Source organism: Pavona decussata, unplaced genomic scaffold (genome assembly GCF_977016875.1).
Source record: "Pavona decussata unplaced genomic scaffold, jaPavDecu1.1 SCAFFOLD_92, whole genome shotgun sequence".
In the NCBI taxonomy this organism is placed as follows: Eukaryota; Metazoa; Cnidaria; class Anthozoa; order Scleractinia; family Agariciidae; genus Pavona; species Pavona decussata.
Genome location: NW_028145509.1, coordinates 4,291,823 through 4,310,153, shown reverse-complemented (window position 1 = coordinate 4,310,153; position 18,331 = coordinate 4,291,823). Strand labels below are relative to the sequence as shown.

General features: G+C 40.6%; 1 protein-coding gene across 4 annotated transcripts in view; it reads right to left on the bottom strand.

Annotated features, from left to right (window-relative positions):
- Window positions 1-18,331, bottom strand: part of LOC146473970 (uncharacterized) — a 29,443-nt gene that overhangs the window by 7,362 nt on the left and 3,750 nt on the right. For all 4 annotated transcript variants that reach the window (XM_085117628.1, XM_085117632.1, XM_085117631.1 and 1 more), the window contains exons 4-5: window positions 11,186-11,227; window positions 10,713-10,748 (exon numbers count right to left, since the gene is read on the bottom strand). In XM_085117628.1, the coding sequence (XP_084973754.1) occupies window positions 10,713-10,748; window positions 11,186-11,227 (78 nt within the window). The remainder of the gene's footprint in view (window positions 1-10,712; window positions 10,749-11,185; window positions 11,228-18,331) is intronic.

Here is an 18,331-nt window from a genome sequence, read left to right as displayed (position 1 = left end):
TTGATGCTCAGTCATATTTTCATCCGAATGACTGTTGTTTGTTTTAAACAGTTGTTATAAGTATGATTTTAAAATCATTTTGGTGAACATGCATGAGCAAATGGAAATAACTTTGATGTCAGTGGTGTTTACAATTCCCATTGTACTTCGATGATACACAGTAGCTTCTGGCAGCATCAATAAGGATAATTATCTACCTACCAAGAAAGTTATTTTTTTCGATGGACGTAGCAGACCATTGCAGCGATTAAAAACTATTCAAAAAGGTTCGTCTGTTGAAGAATAGCAGTCAGCAAAATAATGTGACTGCATCTCAGGTGACGTGACTTAGTGGATGACTAGATTATGACACGTGGTATATTAAATTTTCCCGTTTATTTACTGACTTATCACTTGCTTAAGTGTATACTGACAAAATTGTTTTTTTGTTTTTTTTACTGTTTGCAGTTTAAAACTATACCCCACTGACATCCCTTATCTAGCTACATCATGCAATTTGTCTGAGCTAAAAGTCATTATAGCTACTGTCACTCGTTCATTAATTATTAATGACGTACTCGTTTGTGTCATGTCAGGAGCCCATTACCCGGAGCGTACAACTTCCCTATATTTGTGAAACGGCGTTTGCTCAAGTAGTTTTATTTTTAGATACGCCTTTCCCGCGATAATTACTGTTTCCGGTGACGTCCGCATTGAAACATCTGATTTTAAAAAATGGCGGCGAAGCTACGATTTTTTTTTGTACTTTATTCCGTTCTCCACTTGTCGTTTTCCATCATGCCAATTTACCCTTCCATCAGATGGCCTTCCCACAGTACCATGCGTTTTATTTTCATTTTCAACATGTGAAGTTGCTGCCCACCTTTGCATAAGCTTATCTCTGAGTGCGAATATACGCGAGTCTCCCTTCGATATATTGCTCTGACAGTTTTCACAATGGTCAAATAGGCCTTAAATAGTATTGCAAAACAATGAAGAGGTCCGATCGAAACCCATGTTTCCTATTGCCCATGATCAGGATGTAGAAAATCCTTTTAAAACAAATGAACCCCGTTTAGAAGTTGAAGAGTCAGTTAGTTCGTCTCCGGCGGCCGAGGAAGGTCCGGAGGGTCACAACAATTCTTTAGTCTACAAGAGCGCTTCGGTAAAGAAAGCCTTAGGACGAAGCCTAGAGCTCAGCAAAGAACTAAAATTTCTGCAGGCGGCATCGAAGGAATCTTCACTGAAGAAAATTATGGAAGGAGATGAATGTCTGCGGGAATGGAGTCAAATTGTAATTTATAATAAGTCCGATTTACGAACACCGCCGGTGAAATCACGAGCGGAACATTCAGATTACCAGAATGTTTTGCATTGTTTTGCAAAAACAAACACTAAACACTTGTTAGAAGAAATCGCTGAAGCATCTTAGAGACTCGCATGACAGTTACCGACTGTCTTAGCTTTTAATATCTACCGAATGCGAGCTTACTCACAAAACAATGGAGATAGAACATAATACTTGTCTTTCAGTCAGGATGCAACGGAGCTGAAAAGAAAAACTGTAAGAGGCCAAACCTCTCGAAAGCGAGAGACAACAATGATCAACTTTGTAAAGACGTGGAGCTATTAGACTTTTGTATACGTGATAAACGAACACCCTGCAATCTCAACGTAGATAAATAGCACGTGCATGAAATCACGAGTAACGAATTCGACGGATCCTATGTCTTCATAGATGACATATATTTAGCGCTTTCTCCTAAAGACGCGGATTTATTGGACTCTTATATATGTGATAAACGAACATCCTGCAATCTCATTGCAGATAAGCATGAAATCACGAGTTACGAAATCCACATATCCCATGTCTTCATAGCATGTCTTCATAGCTGTCTGATATCTTGCAGTTAGTCTGAGCCGGTAAGCCTAAACAAATGCCACAGAGATACCATGCCCAATGGCATATGAAAAACTTCTCCTAATGGCTCAGAAAATAGAGATTACTTCATGGAAAGCGTGTGCGTACGGGATTTTCACACGAGTTGGTGAAGTATCTGAAATCGAACGAGTGAGCGCAGCGAACGAGTGAGATTTCTGATACAAAACCAACGAGTGTGAAAATCCCGTACAAAGCGCTTTCCATGATGTAATTTGTTTATTTTATACATACTGAGATTTTTCTTATTTAACCAGCTTTAATTGGTTCTCTAAAATAATTACAAAACTCCTGTATTAACTTCTCTTCGTTTTTACTAAAATCGACATGTAAAAATATCACCAATCAAAAATCATGACTGGTGTAAAGGATAGCAAACATTTCAATTCTTAATTAAATAAGGAAATAGCAAAAGAAACAAATCCAAAATTGGTAAAGCCAATAAAGTTCAGTTTGTCACTGCGTAGGGCTGTCTTCGTCTGACGATTCAAACACGCGCTTGATGCGTTTGTGTACTTTCATTATAACAATAAAACACTTGACAGCTATGTGTACATGTTTACCAAACCTGTTCAGCGCGGATGCGTTTGTGTACTTTCATTATAACAATAAAACACTTGAGAGCCATGTGTACATGTTTACCAAACCTGTTCATTAAGCTCTTTTGGCGGGATTTCCTCGATTCTTCTGCTTCCATTTTTGGAGTTGAGAAACTCAGTCAGCAAACTTACATCTCTTCGTGTCTTTGAAAGAGTGTTCTTGTTTTTTTTGGTCTTCGATAAACTTGTCTATAGGTTTGCCTAGAGACACAAATCTTCTTGATTGTTCAGCCATCCTCAAAAATACCTCCTAGCTCTTGATAAGTTTGAATTACGAACAACTCGAGTACACCGAAAATATTATCTTGTCAAACTTGCCCGACAAAGCACACCCGCGATGACCGCGAAAAAGCCCGCGAAAACACAATTCGCTTAAACCGTGGTTTGTGATTGGACGAAACGATTTTTTCACGTGTGAGAAACTTGTTTCGCCTCTCTGATTGGTCGAAGTAAAATCCGAAACGCTTTATCACACAGCAAAATTTGATGCGAAAATCTCAGTATATATGAAATAAACCTCCATTCAGTATATTTCAGTTTTTCCATTTATGATCAAGAAAAACATCATTAAGCCGAGCTAAGGTACCGTTGAAGGCTCTATTACAAATCTATTTGCGAACTGCAGGAGTCGCGTTGGCCCGTCAACATGTGGACAAGTCATTCTAGTTACGTATTAACAGTCTCTTACGCATGTGATTGGTTACCCAAAACTAATTCGCGTGAAAAGCTAGTTTAAGAATAACTCTACTTGTGAAAACGCCGTTTCACAGACTCGGTATGAAAGGTGTACGCTCCGGGTAATGGGCTCCTGGTCATGTATGTCATTGTTTTACTTGATAAGGAGGATTTGACTCAAACCCTTCGGTAATCTGGCATTCGGCTTGAAAACTGGACATGCTCTGTGGTGTGGAGGGATTAATGAAGTCAAGATCGCGTTACACCAGAGGAAGCCCAAGGTCATTATCATAGACCCCAAGTTTGAGAACCCGAAATGCTGGTCATATGTGTTGTTAAGAGCGCCGCAGGCGCAAGCAGCAAGCGCCGAAGACGCAAGCTTCTAGGGGGGTCTGGGGGCATGTCCCCCTCCCCCCCCCCCCCAGAAATTTTTGAAAATTAGGGTCTCTAAAATAGCCATTTCGTGCAATTCGTGTAGTTTTTCAACATGTTTTACGAGCCATTTATTTGTTATTTGTAGGAATCACGGCATGAAAATTAAGATTCGTTTAGAAATTGGCTGATTTTATCAAAGATTCAGAGCTTGAGCACAAATGCGGGTTTTTACTCAGTCGCGGCGGGTCAGTGGGTTTAAACGTTCAAATGCGGGCCAGACCCGCCTGGCGCGGGTCACTTGGGGTCTAGGTCAATATTTCATAACATGAACGTCCTGTCTAGTCATAGTGTAAGACACTCGCTTGACTCATCAGAGAGACCGGCACCAGGAATCTTTGGGGTAGCTCTTCTTTATTCTTAAAGGAACTGGTTCTTAACTAGAACGACTCGACGACAATTCTACAACTATTCAGTTCCATTCTACGTCTACTCTACAAGTTATCTAAGACTATTCTACTTAATTCTACATCTTTGTTACATCTCTACTACATCTACTCTACAAGTATCACGCCTTACTATATAGTGCGCTGTAAACATGTTTACGACTGTAATTCAACCAACGCCAGATGGTCCCAACCAGAGATGAAAATTGGTTTTGCCAAAATACACTAACAGGAAAGAACAACATAACTGTTCTAAGAAAATAGATAGAAAGGGAAACCAATCAGCCTGATAAAATCCTAAAGTGTTTTGCCTTGATTTCAACCTTCGAGGAGGCCCAAGCCAAGGTTAAAGGCCCAGCACAGCAATTAACTCTAATCTTTGAACAACAGGAAAATGTGAAAATATGAGATATGTCCAGAAATGCAGGCAATGGCGAAAATGGCAATTTTGACGATATGTCGCCAAAGGTTGAAATCCAGTTGAACGAGCTCAAGAGAAGGGTACCAACAGAGCGGCGAATTCGACGGATTCGATGAATTTGGCGAATATGGCGATTGTGACGATATTTCGCCAAAGTTGAAATTCAGTTGAACAAGCTCAAGAGAAGGGCACCAACAGAGCGGCGAATTCGACGAATTCGATGAATTTGGCGAAAATGGCAAATTTGACGATATTTCGCCAAAGGTTGAAATTCAGTTGAACGAGCTCAAGAGAAGGGTCCCGACTCGACGAATTTGGCGAATATGGCAATTGTGACGATATTTCGCCAAAGTTGAAATTCAGTTGAACGAGCTCAAGAGAAGGGTACAAACAGAGCGGCGAATTCGACGACTTTAGCGAAAATCGCAAATTTGACGATAATTCGCCAAAGGTTCAAATTCAGTTGAACGAGCTCAAGAGAAGGGCACCAACAGAGTGGCGAATGGGACGAATTCGACGAATTTGGCGAAAATGGCAAATTTGACGATAGTTCGCCAAAGATTTAAATTCAGTTGACGAGCTCAAGAGAATGGTACCAACAGAGCGGCGAATTCGACGAATTCGGCGAAAATGGCAAATTTGACGATATTTCGCCAAAGGTTGAAATTCACTTCAACGAGCTCAAGAGAAGGGACGTACCAACATAGCGGCGGATTCGACGAATTGGGCGAAAACAGCGATTGTGACGATATTTCGCCAAAGTTGAAATTCAGTTGAACGAGCTCAAGAGAAGGTACCAACAGAGTGTTGAATTGGACGATTTCGACGATTTTGGCGATTGTGACGATATTTCGCCAAAGTTGAAATTCAGTTGATCGAGCTCAAGAGAAGGGTACAGACAGAGCGGCGAATTCGACGACCTTAGCGAAAATCGCAAATTTGACGATATTTCGCCAAAGGTTCAAATTCAGTTGAACGAGCTCAAGAGAAGGGCACCAACAGAGTGGCGAATGGGACGAATTCGACGAATTTGGCGATTGTGACGATATTTCGCCAAAGTTGAAATTCAGTTGAACGAGCTCAAGAGAAGGGTACAAACAGAGCGGCGAATTCGACGACTTTAGCGAAAATCGTAAATTTGACGATAATTCGCCAAAGGTTCAAATTCAGTTGAACGAGCTCAAGAGAAGGGCACCAACAGAGTGGCGAATGGGACGAATTCGACGAATTTGGCGAAAATGGCAAATTTGACGATAGTTCGCCAAAGATTTAAATTCAGTTGACGAGCTCAAGAGAATGGTACCAACAGAGCGGCGAATTCGACGAATTCGGCGAAAATGGCAAATTTGACGATATTTCGCCAAAGGTTGAAATTCAGTTGAACGAGCTCAAGAGAAGGGTCCCGACTCGACGAATTTGGCGAATATGGCAATTGTGACGATATTTCGCCAAAGTTGAAATTCAGTTGAACGAGCTCAAGAGAAGGGTACAAACAGAGCGGCGAATTCGACGACTTTAGCGAAAATCGCAAATTTGACGATAATTCGCCAAAGGTTCAAATTCAGTTGAACGAGCTCAAGAGAAGGGCACCAACAGAGTGGCGAATGGGACGAATTCGACGAATTTGGCGAAAATGGCAAATTTGACGATAGTTCGCCAAAGATTTAAATTCAGTTGACGAGCTCAAGAGAATGGTACCAACAGAGCGGCGAATTCGACGAATTCGGCGAAAATGGCAAATTTGACGATATTTCGCCAAAGGTTGAAATTCACTTCAACGAGCTCAAGAGAAGGGACGTACCAACATAGCGGCGGATTCGACGAATTGGGCGAAAACAGCGATTGTGACGATATTTCGCCAAAGTTGAAATTCAGTTGAACGAGCTCAAGAGAAGGTACCAACAGAGTGTTGAATTGGACGATTTCGACGATTTTGGCGATTGTGACGATATTTCGCCAAAGTTGAAATTCAGTTGATCGAGCTCAAGAGAAGGGTACAGACAGAGCGGCGAATTCGACGACTTTAGCGAAAATCGCAAATTTGACGATATTTCGCCAAAGGTTCAAATTCAGTTGAACGAGCTCAAGAGAAGGGCACCAACAGAGTGGCGAATGGGACGAATTCGACGAATTTGGCGATTGTGACGATATTTCGCCAAAGTTGAAATTCAGTTGAACGAGCTCAAGAGAAGGGTACAAACAGAGCGGCGAATTCGACGACTTTAGCGAAAATCGTAAATTTGACGATAATTCGCCAAAGGTTCAAATTCAGTTGAACGAGCTCAAGAGAAGGGCACCAACAGAGTGGCGAATGAGACGAATTCGACGAATTTGGCGAAAATGGCAAATTTGACGATATTTCGCCAAAGATTTAAATTCAGTTGTACGAGCTCAAGAGAATGGTACCAATTCGACGAATTCGGCGAAAATGGCAAATTTGACGATATTTCGCCAAAGGTTTAAATTCACTTCAACGAGCTCAAGAGAAGGGACGTACCAACATAGCGGCGGATTTGACGAATTGGGCGAAAATAGCGATTGTGACGATATTTCGCCAAAGTTGAAATTCAGTTGAACGAGCTCAAGAGAAGGGCACCAACAGAGTGGCGAATGGGACGAATTCGACGAATTTGGCGAAAATGGCAAATTTGACGATATTTGGCCAAAGATTTAAATTCAGTTGTACGAGCTCAAGAGAATGGTACCAACAGAGCGGCGAGTTCGACGAATTCGGCGAAAATGGCAAATTTGACGATATTTCGCCAAAGGTTTAAATTCACTTCAACGAGCTCAAGAGAAGGGACGTACCAACATAGCGGCGGATTCGACGAATTGGGCGAAAATAGCGACTGTGATGATATTTCGCCAAAGTTGAAATTCAGTTGAACGAGCTCAAGAGAAGGGTACCAACAGAGTGGTGAATTGGACGAATTCGACGATTCTGGCGAAAATGGCAAATTTGACGATATTTCGCCAAAGGTTGAAATTCAGTGGAATAGCTGATTCGGATGCGAAAGAAATCTCAAGCTCATCATCTGGTTATGACCAAATTATAATTCTTGCTCTACACCTGATGCCTCGATGTTTCTTGACCACCCTCCCTCATGCTTTTTATAGACCAGTCTCTTGTGTAGTTTGACTGACTTAGATTTATAAATATAATCTCATGTCAATCACAACAGTAACAACTTGCTATTTAAAGCCAGCCTCTTATAATCATTTTTTTTTTACTAAAGCTACAATGCAAATGATTTGTAGAAATTGTGAATTCTCAATTGTGCATGCATATTATAAACGTCAGTAAAATAAGTTTATAATTATTATAAACGTATAGCGTATTTATATTTTGGAAAGTAGACCCTCTATAATACATCTCTTATCAGCAATATACAAAAGAATTAAGTTATTAGTGACATTTATAGTTTGCATTATTTTAACAAATTTATGTGAAAATGCCCTGAAATGAAATAGTGACCTCATTTAAATAGGGAAAATGGCGGTGGTCTTGTTTTTAGAACATGTGAAATGTATCTCAATAGACCTATTCAGCTAACGCAATGCTGTCCATAAAATTTTCAGTTCTAAGTATTTCCATATCATTTAAATGGAAACGCTACATTATAATGCAAATGCAACAAACAAGTTTGATACCTAATCATGTTAGAAGAATCCCTGTGCAGTTTTTTTTGAAAAATATTTTTTCGTTAGGGAGAAATTGACATTTTTGCAAGAGAGGCTAAAAATGCTAATTTGATAGCTTAAAATTATGCAAGTTTGTCGATATCTAGAAAATCGAATAAGCTGTATATAATCTTTCTGATTTTATTATCTTCAAGTATGATATCTCTTTGTATCTCAGGCAGATGTTCAGGCTTTTACAATAAACTCTAAATTTCTGGTAGATTTTTCAAAAAGACGTGGTTTTTATGAGTCAAAAAGTACTGTATAAACAATGGAATGTTTCACCCGGGCCGATACAACAGATTGACTTTGTGGTTTATGCTAAAGAACGAGGTATACATGCATTATTTTCTTGGGTTGAGTTTGGTACACGTTAAGATAACTATTGTCCCCCAATGTTACTTGTGAACTCACCTTAAATAACGAAGTATACTTGTCTTATTTTTTTGGCGCTGTTTGGTGAAGGTGACGATTTTTATTCCAATGTCTGGAATTTGTCATATTTTCTACAACTGTAATATTACTCCATCATCATGATTGGCTTTCATATGTTTGGCTAACTTGCATACATTTGTCAATTTGACAAACTTTGGCCAACTTTTTTCACATTTTCCAGAATCATCTAATCCGCCAATATGGCAGGCTTCCATGTGTTAAGCTTAATACTCGGGTTGAAGGCCACTTATTTCCAGAAATGTAGGGTCTTTGGCCATTTGCCCTTGGTATCCTTGTCCAGGGCCGTAGCCAGTATGAGGCAAACCGAGGCAATTGCCTCAGTCATTGTTGACAAATTCACAAACAGTTAAATAAGTAAAAAAAAATGTTAACGCAACATGATATCATGTTGAATGATAACGAGAGGCAGGCAGTGCCCTGAATTACAGATGAGAAAAATTAAGCAAAAATTCATGCTAACCAGGCAGCGGCTTCCCAAAGAAAACTGCCTTGTTTTCATGTGTTGTTCCGCCATTTCTCGAGTCTTCTGTCTTCTCTGATCTGAGTGAGAAAAATCTATCAAAATGCAACGTTCTATAAACAGCTTTTTTTCAAAGAAAGCAGAAAGTAGTTGCTCTCATAACATGCTTTCAGTTCTTCTCAATAATCGAACCAAAATTTAACCTTGTTTTGGCATTACTAGTATTCAGCGAAGCAACTTTGTCTTTCATTCCATCTAGTAGAGATGGTGGTGTCAGTGAAGAAGCCACCGGAGATGGTCGGAAAGAAGTTAGAGAGGCAAAAACCGGACAGGCGGCAGCGCCACTAAGTACAGGAAGCTGTTCGTGCTAGCCCAGCTTAAGCGCTCTCCACAGGTTGAAGACCAGGTGCCGCTCATCGATGGGCTCTAACAGGCTGAATGGCCTTGCATTAGCCTACGTCCAAAGCGAAATCCCGGTGGACGCGCTCGAGCCTCTACAGCGGTGGGATGCTAGTGGGCAGAGGCGAATCGCGCTGGCATTTAACAGCTAACTTCGTTACCACTTAGAAACGAAAATCCTCAAATGAGAACGGCCGAGACCAGGTTTTATGAGCCTGCGAGACTGAGCACCCCCTCTCCCCCCCCCCCCCCCCCAGTAAATCCTTCTTTTCACGAAACCTCTGGTCAGGCAAACCTGGTTTAGGTCGTTGTTATCTAAGGCCTTCCTATAGAAACAAACCGCCAGCAAACACATTAAACAGCTGCATACAAGAACACAGAGCCCCTAAAGTAGCATTTAAATAGCCCCCTCCCCCCCCCCCCCCCAAAAAAAAAGAAAAGTCACCACGGTCTCTAGATCTAGATGGCCTTAAGGGCTCTTAGCGGAATTTTTGTCAAATAACGTTTGATCCCAGTGATTCGTTTAAACGTAATCATCATAAAGACCCTAAATTGCTAGGCGGGGAATTCAACCATGGATATTGCCTCAGTCCTTATTTTTTTCTGGCTACGGCCCTGTTGTCTTGAGCTTATTCACCTAAATTGTGGTCTTTGGCGAAATATCGTCAAATTCGCCATATTTGCCAAATTCGCCACTTTGTTGGTACCCTTGTCTTGAGCTACTTGTCGTATTCGTCGAATTCGCCGCTGGCTTTGTTGGTACCCTTGTCTTGAGTTCATTCGCTTGAATTTTGGTCCTTGGCGAAATATCGTCATATTCGCCAAACTCGCCGTATTCGTCAAATTCGCCACTTTGTTGCTACTCTTGTCTCGAGTATTTGCATGCATTTGGCACTTTGACAAAATTTTGCCAAATTTGTCACATTCGGCAAAATCGTCAAATCCACCAACATGGCAGGCTTCCATGTGTTTAGCTTATTTGCATTTATTTGGGAATTTGGCGAAATCTTGCCAAATTCGCCACCGTTATGACTGTGGCAAGATTTCGTCAAAATTGCCAAATTCGCCACTGCCTGCATTTCTGGACATAAGTGGAAAATATCCATCAAAACTATTGAAAGGAAACAACAACTGTATTGTAAAATTTAAGTCGAAAACACACCCTTACATTAGCTTCACAACAGAAGACTTCTGTTATTGAATAATGAACTTGAGCTGCCTATGGTTCCACAGAAGATAAAACAGTTATGGCAATGACTACGGACACATATGCTCTAAGACTCACCGTTACTGCTTCAGGACGTCTTCGTATGGACTCCATCTGAAAAAAAAAAAAAAACGAGTTCTGGGTTTGTTTACTCCGGGGGGTTTTCTATTTCCATAGGTTACTCGATTTAAAGTAAATTTAACAAAAACTGACTTTGGACTTGTGGCCAACCCTAGCTCTATCTGAGATAATTTCTGTTAGCTTCTGGCCCCCACAAAATGGCTTCTATTGTTTTCTTTTTGTTTATTTCACCACACAAGTTACAAAAAAGCAAAATAAGAGTAGAAAAAATAAATATTACAGAGAAAGTGGTGAGGAAGCCTTAGGAAAACCATAGGGCTTATAGAATAAGGCTTCCTTATTACAGAGTTGTTACATATAGTGTTTGAAAACTGTGAGACGGTGGATTACAGTTGAAACGAATAGACGGGAAACGATCTATCTGTGCTCCCGGTAATTTCTCATGATTGTAATTCGAAGATAAACAGTACCTTCAGTAGCTTCAAGCAGCAACAATAAGGGGAATTATCTACCTACCGAAAAAAAATATATTTTATGGATGAACATAAATATATTTTATGGATGAACATAGCAGACCATTACGGCGATTTAAAACGGTTCAAAAATGATCTTCTGATGAAGCCTAGCAGTCAGCAAATGTGACTACATCTCAGGTGACGTGACTCAGTGGGTGACTAGATTATGACACGTGGTATGTTAAATTTTCTTTTTTATTAACTGACTTAAGTGTTTACTGACTAAATCGAATTTTTTGGCCATTTTACTGACTAAACTATTTTTTAAACTGTTTAAAGACTCAGTAGAAATTATACCCCACTGACACCCCTTATGTAGTGATATCGTGCAATTTGTCCGAGCTAAAAGGCATTAAAGCTATTGGCACTTGTTCATTAATTAAAAATGGAGTACTCGTTTGTGTCATGTATGTCATTGCTTCACTTGATAAGTTTCCTTTAACTCAAACCCTTAGGTAATCTGGCATTCGGCACATACCCTGTGGTGTGGAGGGATACACATCGCGTAACACCAGAGGAAGCCCAAGGTCATTAATTGATAAGAAGAACGTCATGTCCATTTATAGACTTCAGTTATCTAATAATGAACTTGAGCTGCCTATGGTTCAGGCACAAATGATAAAACAGTAATGGAAAATGACGACGGACACAAATTCTCTCTGACTCACTCACCACTTCAGTCGCTCCATCTGAATAAAACCAAGTTCGGAGTTACTTTAACACTGGCTTTTCTATTTTTATAGGTTACTCGCTTTCAAGTAAACTTAATTAAAACTGACTTTGGACTTGTGACCAACCTTGGCTCTGCATAATAGTGAAGAGTTATTGTCTGAGAAAACCAGGCAGGTGGTCAAAGATTGGGGTCGGCCAAATCATTCCATACTAACATCATAGATAGGTTTGGTGGACTTATATATAAATATACTAAAGTTTGCTCTTCAATTGTTTTGGTATAGGAGATATGAGATCCACTCTCCATCACCCCCTCAGGTCCTAGTTTTTCTGGTAAATTTGACCCAAATTTGACAGCCAGCAAAAACTGTACAATCTAGCGAACGAAGTTCATGTTTTGTACACTGTACCTGATATGAATGGGCAAAATATTGGAAAATATACTTCCCTGACCGTGAAATCAGCCTTGCTCTTTTTTTTAGATTATTTGCTTTATTTTTAGTTCCATGCCTCCACAAAATAAAATAAAAATAAATAAATAAATGGGAATTTCAGTGGCACACCCACAGAGTGGCTAATCGTCCACTGTTTCCAGGTCGAATTGGAATTTGAAAATGTTGGTTTTGTGGAGGGAGGAAAACCGGGGTACCCAGAGAAAAACCCTCGGAGCAGGGACAAGAACCAACAACAAACTCAAGCCAGATATGGCGTTAACTCCGGGAATCGCCGGGCCACATGGCTTCTATCATTGCTTCTATCAGTAGCTTCTGACAGCAGCAATATCGACAATAATCTATCTATCAAAATCAACAATAAAAACAAAAACATCTTTTTGGATGCACGTAGCAGACCATTTCGCGGATTAGAAACCGTTCAAAATCATTATCTGATGATTAATAGCAATCAGCAAATGTGACTTGACTCAGTGAGAGACTAGATTATGACACGTGATATATTAAATGTTTCCTTTTATTAACTGAATTATCACTTCCTTGAGGGTTCACTAAATAGAATTTTTTAACAGTTTACTGATCATGACTAAACTATTTTTTTTAACTGTTTACAGATTACAGCTATACCCCATATCTAGTGACATCGTGCAATTTGTCCGACCTAAAAGTCATTGTAGCTGTTGTTACTCGTTCATTTGTGTCGTATACGTCATTCTTTTGCTTGATAAGTTGAGTCTGACTCAAAGCCTTAGGTAATCTGGCATTTGGCTCGAAAACTGAACATATCCTGTGGTGTGGACGGATGAATGAAGTCAAAATGGCGTTTTATTGTATCTCTCACTTAGTACGCGCGCTATGATTGGTCAATTTTGCGGGCCCTATATTCATCAGTACGGCCCGCTGTCCGGCCCGCTATATTTGAAAATTTGGTGCAAAATTTTGTCGCCAACACGTCTCGTGAAGAACAATTTGGTACTTACTTGAAAGAGTTGCGAACAAACAGAGAAAAACAACAGAAACCCGAAGAAAGTATGCCAAACTTTCAAATTGACTTCCTTCAGCTTTTAGAGGAAGGGCAGCGACAAATGGCGAAGGGCGAGCAAGCCGAGCAAGACGAACCGGGCTCGAGTCAAGAATTTGACGATTTTATTTCCTCTGAATAATCTGAAAACACGGTGAAGAAAAATTACAAATGGATAAAATTTGAAACATTTTATAAGGAGTAGAGCAACGGAAGCTTTCATGTCAAAAACGTACCTGCTGATGCTCTTGACAAACTCAGTGCTTGGAAATTTTTTTAAAGATGTCCTTAAACAAAATGGTGGCGAGTACGAGCCAAACACCCTTTCAAGTTTTCAAAGAAGCATTCAGCGTCGCCTGAGAGTTAAAGCCGTTTTTCAATATCCTTAAAGACGAAGAATTTTTTCCTTCCAGAGAAGTATTGGCCACCAACAGAAAAATTCTTGTGAAACAAGGGCGAGGAATAGTGAATTAACAAACGAAGAAGAAAAGTTGTTTGCGAGCGGCGCTTTTGGTTGCCATATTCCGAAGTGCTGAGCGCACATTATGGTGGTTCTTTTCACTCCACTTTGGATTCAGAGCCGGGACGAAAGCCGGAAACTTTGCTAAGGCGATTTGGAACTGTACATTGATCCTGAAACAGGCAGAGAAATCTTTGGTTTGGCTGGTAGAAAGAAGGAGCAAGACTCGCCAAGGATTGGAAGCTTCACACCAGCGACATCTTAATCCGAAAATATTTGCCACGGGAACAGAGCAGTGCCCAGTCCGATATTTCAAGATTTTCGAAAGCCACCGTCCTGAAGAAGGGAAAACCCCAACTACCCCATTCTTTCTGGCTAGAAACCACAACGCTTGGCGTACTAAATCCACCTGGTACAAGGTGTCGCCTCTCGGCATAAACAAAATCGGCCAATTCTTGCCGAAAGCAGCCAAAAAAGCTGGCCTGCAAGCCTGTGGAAGGAAACTTTCTAACCATTCGATACAAAAAACAAGCATCTCTCGTTTACTTGACGCTATTATTTCAGAAAATTTCGTCACACAGTTGAGCGGTCACAAGAATTTACAAAGTTTAAGCTCGTACAAGTCGGCCTTCCTCGCTCATCAACGACAAATGTCGGATACGCTTCGACATCAAGTTCCTCTTCCAAGTTCAAGCGTTCACGACCCAGTTTTACCTTTCAACCATAGCAGCAGTTTATTGCAGTGTTTAGTTTCCAACCAGAGCAGTTTCAGCGTTCAAGCGATGCCGCACCATTCATTCTTCGCGTCGTCAACCATCGGATCAATTTCAAAATGCCTATTACTGTTCACCCGCGAGATCCAGCCGGCAGCACTGAAGAAAACGTAGCGAAGCGACCAAGGCTGGATGGCAGCAGCTAGCCTAAACTTCTCCGTTGTATTTCCTTCACAATTGTTACTATTCCATTCACATTTTGACATGTACTGTAGAAAACACCGCCTTTTAGTTTTCAAGTGAACAAATATTTTGAGTACAGTAAGTTCCTCACTGTTCCCAGCAGTTTTCGTCGGATGATTCCTTTTTCAAGTGTTTCCAAAATACTATTTCGAACACCATTTTCTTGTAAGTCTTCATGTTGTTCATGTGAATTAAACTTGTGAAACTGTTGGTTTTTATGAACTTGATTTTTGCAACGGTTGTATCGTGTGCAAGCAGCCAGTAAGATTAATTCGTGTTTTCGGATTTGACGCATGCCAACGATTCGTGGCAGTTGACCGTTCCGCTTGACTTCAACTAGTTTTCTTTGCCGCGCGCCGGATTAGCCTCAGAGATATGATAAATATCTTACTGTTACTACAGCGGTACTGCAGTAATATTTTTGTAAGGTCAGCGGATGCATGTCACCAATTTGCTTGGTGACCGCTCACCCTGGCTCGGAAGCCGCCATGTTTTCGTTTTCATCACGAGTTTGATTTTGTTTGGTCGTTATCCGTGTAATCCTCAAACTATACTACAGATACAAAAAAAGGATAAATGGCAAAAGTTATGCTGGCATTGTTTTGGGATGTCGTTTAGTTGTGTGATACGACGTCGTTGAAGTTTGCTAATTTGACAAATTTGCCGACAGACGCCATTTTGAAAACTAAGGGCAGCGCTAAAAGCCGGAATCCGGAATCCGGAACGGAAAACTGGAATCTGGATCCAGGGGAATCCCCAAGATTCAGCAATTAGATTGTACAAAAATTGTCTGAAAATAATGTCAAACGCAAATGATGTATTTTTCGATTCGGGACACCAGAGAAAAATCTAATTAAGTCATAATTTCCCGCAAATGAAAAATGATTGGTCTCACGGTTAAAACATGTCAAAATAATCGCGCATGTAGTAAAGGAAATAAAATTTGATAGTCCATATCTTGCTTTTGAAACTATGCTAAGGTTTCTGGAGACCACAAATGTCACCTACAGTTACGTTCACGAGGTTTCATTTTGCATAGCCAGCAGATGATCTGTTTTCACTCAGGCAGTTTGCAGCTTGTTTGACTACAGATGGAGGATTCTCCAATTAAGAGGCGGTAAGTTACCTGAGTACACACTTTCTTCCTCTATTGTTTTAAACTTGTTTCAACTGGTTTAGAAAAAGGCTGTTAAATGGTTCGGCAGCTCGCGAAGTGGAGCTACTGGCAGAGAGAGGGAAGGTTCCAGGTAAGTCAGCAAATCGGAACCGAAGGGCGCTGACGATGTTCAAGCGCGCTGTGGTGGCTATACTTAGTTTATTCCGGGTCGTTATTTATTTATTCTGTATGATTTATCTGCAAATACTGAATAATTGTCGAACTACCGAGTTTGTCATGTTGTCGCGACATGTTCCTCATTGGTGTTTTGCTGGGTAACCAAACAAACAGTAAACTGCCAGAGTGAAAACAGGTAATCTGCTGGCCATGCAAAATGAACATTTTGAGCGTAACTTAACTGTAGGGTGATATTTGTGGTCTCCAGAAATCTTAATATAGTTTCAAAAGTAAGATATAGACAATCAAATTTTCTTTCCTTTACTGCATGCGCGATTATTTTGACATGTTTCAACCGTAGGAACAATCATTTTTTTACTTACTGGAAATAATGACTTAATTAGATTTTTTCCCTGGTGTCACGAATCGAAAAATATAACATTTGCTTTGAGATTATTTTCAGACAATCTTTGTACAATCTAATAGTTCAATCTTGAGGATTCCTCTGGATCCAGATTCTGGATTTCGGATTCCGGATTCCGGCCTTTAGTGCCGCCAAAACTAAACAACAATATCGTGAGTTGGTACGCTTCGGGCGTTTTTGTTGCTAAAGCTTAACCTGGACAGGTACCTCTATTTATTAACTGTTGATGCTACAGTTTCGTCAAGTCCTAACAATATTACAATCGGTATAATGACATTATCACGTTCCATATGTGGTGTGCGTGACCTCCAGGTCTCGTATTTCGCTATACCCTTTAGCATACTAAGCCCTCAATGTTCAGGTAACATGAAACGCCCTCTTAAACGGTACAGGAAAAGGAGTCAGCTGCAGCAAGGGGTAGCCACTGGAAAAATATTACCCTTTGCTATCTGAGCTGATTTTCCAAAACGTGGCCACAAACTCAAAGGGCCACATAGAGCAGTTACCCGTCCCCTAACACCCACCGCCGGCTGAACTTCTGCTTTAGTTACCCCAAAATACACTGGAATGTGTGAAAGGCTGCCTGACATTGATCTTTCACCCTAAAAGAAACCGACATGTTCTTTAGAGACCACAAAAATAAGTCTCCTTGACTGGAGAATGGCTGAAAAAATAATTCAGTCGCGGCAACCAGCCAATTCATACCAAGCCCCCCCCCCCCCCCCCGCTTTGCACTCCTGACCCCTCTAATGGCATCGGTTCACAAGTGACGCCCCCACCCGCCCCCCCTTCCTTCCCTTCCCCCTCAAATTTATTCCAGTGCAAGGCGTCGAAGTTTCTTGGCTGTTTTCAGCTCAAAGGCAAACTGCGTCTGCCTTTGAGCTGAAAACCTCAGCCACCTTCTGGAAAATCAGCTCAGATATATATTAAAACAAATGAAAAACGAAAGCCTTATTTTACGTTGCTTTTGCGATACGCGTTTCACCGCTGTTGCGGCTCTTCAGGCATAGCAAAGTGTGTTTATTGACTTATTACCTCACAGACGTAATTGTAATTACAATAATAATGGCTGTTGTAATTCGAAGCGCGCTCGAGCAATTAGCGTAATTTCAAATCATTAAGAACGGGTTTATATTTCGAAATAAAAAATCGCTCCATGTTCTTTCTCATGACCTCGGAGGGGCTGAGAATCTTGTAGAACGGAAAGATAGTGAACTGAGGAGTCAATCCTGCAGCACATTCATCAATATGCTTGCTGACTCCCAGCATAGGTGTGTGTGGGTCTCTAATTTGTTGTTTATGAATTGTCACTCTATTTCTCAGGACATCACCTGTTTATCCTATATAATTTCGTCCACATCCTGCACATGTTATTACGTAAATCAAATTCGTCGAGGTGCAGTTCATCGAGTGTTTTATCCGAAATGTTTCATTCTTGACGGAGAAGGTGAATTCTTTACCCTACTTTAAATAAGGGCATGTTCCGCGACGTTTTGTTTCACACATTTTAACTTTCGGATCAGTTTCCTTTTGCTTGGAGAAATAGGAGTTTGTTAGCATCCGTTTGACGTTTCTGGGTTGTCGATGTTTACACCGTAATCAATGATCTCAGCTGGATATTGTTTTCTCAGCAGGATTTGTTTGAGATCGTGAAGGCGTCGTTTCCTTATGTCCTGGTCCTCAACAATAATGCATAAACCGACGTACTCATTCCAATACCTCCCATATACATCCAGTCATCCAAGACACACTAAAAATAACATACCATACAACTTGGCTCGGAGGGTATGTATGATTGTTGAGGACCAGGACATGTCTAATCTAAAAATAATGAAATACTTCT